The sequence below is a fragment of the Cynoglossus semilaevis genome, chromosome 8 (assembly GCF_000523025.1).
Source record: "Cynoglossus semilaevis isolate Cse_v1.0 chromosome 8, Cse_v1.0, whole genome shotgun sequence".
NCBI classification, from domain to species: domain Eukaryota; kingdom Metazoa; phylum Chordata; class Actinopteri; order Pleuronectiformes; family Cynoglossidae; genus Cynoglossus; species Cynoglossus semilaevis.
Window position 1 is genome coordinate 29,618,477 of NC_024314.1, and position 3,205 is coordinate 29,621,681.

Below are 3,205 nucleotides of genomic sequence, written 5' to 3' on the forward strand. Positions count from 1 at the left end.
CCCTCCTCCTCCCTCTCTTCCCTCTCCTCCCCCTCCTCCCCCAGGGTGACTACAGGGTGACGGGAGTGGAGGAGGAGAGAAACGACAGACAGGTAAAGAACCCAACACGTGGACCTAGTACTACCACTGTACTACAGTAGTAGTACTACAGTAGTAGTACAGTGGTAGTACACCATGTACTCACTGATTGTCACCTACAGTCGTCAGGTTGTTCAACCTTCTCTCCGTTCCGTTCCGTCAGGCCCTGCACCAGGAGTGGGCCACATATTCCGCCTTCTACAAGTACCAGCCCATTGACCTGGTCAGGTACTGAGACCGGTCTGAGGGTGGTCACCTGACCTCAGGGTCAGCCTCACCTGGTAACCCTTCACCCCTGCTCCCACAGGAAGTACTTTGGTGAGAAGATCGGGCTGTACTTCGCCTGGCTGGGTGTGTACACGCAGCTGCTGATCCCGGCCTCCGTCGTGGGCGTCATCGTGTTCGGCTACGGCGTGGCCACGGTGGACACCAACATACCCAGGTCGGTCAAAGGTCACCGCCCACCACCACCCTCACTGGTCTGTGGGGCTGTGTCTAGTCCCCCCCACCCCCAGGTGTGTGTGTGTGTGAACTTTGTAGAACCTTCTTCACACACACACACATACATTTCATTGATTTCTACAAGGTTTCTGTTCATGTCTGAGTGTGGACGGGTGTGGACGGGCGTGGACGGGTGTGGACGGGTATGAACGGGTGTGGACGGGTGTGAACGGGTGTGAACGGGTGTGGACGGGTATGAACGGGTGTGGATGGGTGTGGACGGGTGTGGACGGGTGTGAAGGGGTGTGGACGGGTGTGAACGGGTGTGAACGGGTGTGGACGGGTGTGGACGGTTGTGGCCGGGTGTGGACGGGTGTGAACGGGTGTGGACGGGTGTGGACGGGTGTGGACGGGTGTGAAGGGGTGTGGACGGGTGTGAACGGGTGTGGACCCTCACCCTCTCATTTGAGGACCGCTGCAGTAGAGTACATGTACAGTACCATGTGTGTGTACCATGTGTGTACCATGTGTCAGTCTGAGCAGTCTTCTCTGGTCCTCAGTCTGGAGATGTGTGACGAGCGTCTCAACTTCACCATGTGTCCTCTGTGTGACGGCGCCTGTGACTTCTGGCCTCTGAGCAGCGCCTGTGCCACGGCCCGGGCCTCGCACCTCTTCGACAACCCCGCCACCGTCTTCTTTGCCATCTTCATGTCTCTGTGGGGTGAGCAGCACCAAACTACAGTCAGAACTACAGCCTCAAATGTTGTGTCGGTCAGGGATGTTAACGTGACCCTGTGACCCCTGACATAGCACTTCATCACCCGATAACTGCGCCCCCTAGCTGGACAAATGTTTATATGTTTTAAAGTTTGTGATTTACTGCTTTGATCTGATGGTACTTCAAGTTCTAATACTGTGCATGTGTGTGTGTGTGTGTGTGTGTGTGTGTGCGTGTGTGTGTGTGTGTGTGTGTGTGTGTACAGCGGTGCTGTTCCTGGAACAGTGGAAGCGTCGTCAGGTCAGTCTGAGTTTCAGCTGGGACCTGACCGGCATCGAGGAGGACGAGGTACAAACTGAAGTACAGACTGAAGTACAGACTGAAGCACAGACTGAAGTATAGACTGAAGTACAGACTGAAGTACAGACTGAAGTACAGACTGAAGTACAGACTGAAGCACAGACTGAAGTATAGACTGAAGTACAGACTGAAGTATAGACTGAAGTACAGACTGAAGTACAGACTGAAGTATAGACTGAAGTACAGACTATTCACAAAACTGCAGTAATGTTAACGTTGTAACAATTAACATTAATGCTAATTAATTAATGCTAGGACACGCAACAGCTAATGGTCAGTCTTTGTCTTTGAGAGGTGACCCCCAAGATTCAGGTCAACTTACTGCCACCTACTGGTTCTACTTAAATATAAAAAGCATAAAGAAGAACCTTCAACCTTCCTCTGACCTCCTCTGTCCTCCCCTGTCCTCCTCTGCCCTCCTCTGTCCTCCTCTGTCCTCCTCTGTCCTCCCCTGTCCTCCTCTGCCCTCCTCTGTCCTCCTCTGTCCTCCCTTGTCCTCCCCTGTCCTCCTCTGCCCTCCTCTGTCCTCCTCTGTCCTCCTCTGTCCTCCCATGTCCTCCCCTGTCCTCCTCTGCCCTCCTCTGTCCTCCCCTGTCCTCCTCTGCCCTCCTCTGTCCTCCTCTGTCCTCCCATGTCCTCCCCTGTCCTCCTCTGTCCTCCTCTGTCCTCCGACAGGAACTGGCCAGACCAAAGTATGAGACCATTCTACTGAAAAAGAAACAGAAAAACAAGAAACACAAGAAAAAGGTGGAGGTAAGTACTCGTAGTAGTAGTAGTAGTAGTAGTAGTAGTAGTAGTAGTACTAGTAGTACTGGTAGTGGTAGTAGTAGTAGTAGTAGTAGTAGTAGTACTAGTAGTACTAGTAGTAGTAGTAGTGGTAGTAGGAGTAGTACTAGTAGTAGTAGTAGTGGTAGTAGTAGTAGTACTAGTAGTACTAGTAGTAGTGGTAGTGGTAGTAGTAGTAGTAGTAGTAGTAGTTGTACTAGTAGTAGTAGTAGTAGTAGTGGTAGTAGGAGTAGTACTAGTAGTAGTAGTAGTAGTGGTAGTAGGAGTAGTACTAGTAGTAGTAGTAGTGGTAGTAGGAGTAGTACTAGTAGTAGTAGTAGTGGTAGTAGTAGTAGTAGTAGAAGTATTCAATGATTGGAACGACGTAGACAGCTGTGGTTCCCCAGTGATCCAAATGTCTAAAGTGGGTCAAACTGAGGCCTGGTGGCCCACATACAGTACATACAGTACATACAGTACACTTTACTCTAGTACCAACACGTTTACACACCTGGTATTAGACCAGTCCTACACTGACCTTTGACCTGAGTGGACTAAAAAGGAAACTGCTGTTACTACTGTACTGCAGCTGGGAGGTGGCTCAACACGTGGTCCTGGTGGACAGCGACGCCACCTGCTGTAAAAGCGTTGATACTGTCTGCTGCTGCACGTTGTTGTTTATTCAACAACTACAGTCGTCAGTGCTGCCGTGACACCAGCAGTTCTCCCCCACCTCCACCTCCACCCCCACCTCCTCCACCTCCTCCTCCTCCCCCACCTTCACCTTCACCTCCTCCCCCACCTCCTCCTCCTCCTCCTCCTCCCCCTCCTCCTCTTCCTCCT

The 3,205-nt window shown here is 51.7% G+C and overlaps 1 protein-coding gene across 1 annotated transcript in view; it reads left to right on the plus strand.

The window, feature by feature from the left end:
* Nucleotides 1–3,205, plus strand: part of ano2b (anoctamin 2b) — a 21,645-nt gene that overhangs the window by 5,783 nt on the left and 12,657 nt on the right. The window contains exons 7-12 of the mRNA XM_017034166.2: nt 45–92; nt 242–306; nt 386–520; nt 1,080–1,240; nt 1,503–1,585; nt 2,273–2,350. Coding sequence (XP_016889655.1) covers nt 45–92; nt 242–306; nt 386–520; nt 1,080–1,240; nt 1,503–1,585; nt 2,273–2,350 — 570 coding nt within the window. The remainder of the gene's footprint in view (nt 1–44; nt 93–241; nt 307–385; nt 521–1,079; nt 1,241–1,502; nt 1,586–2,272; nt 2,351–3,205) is intronic.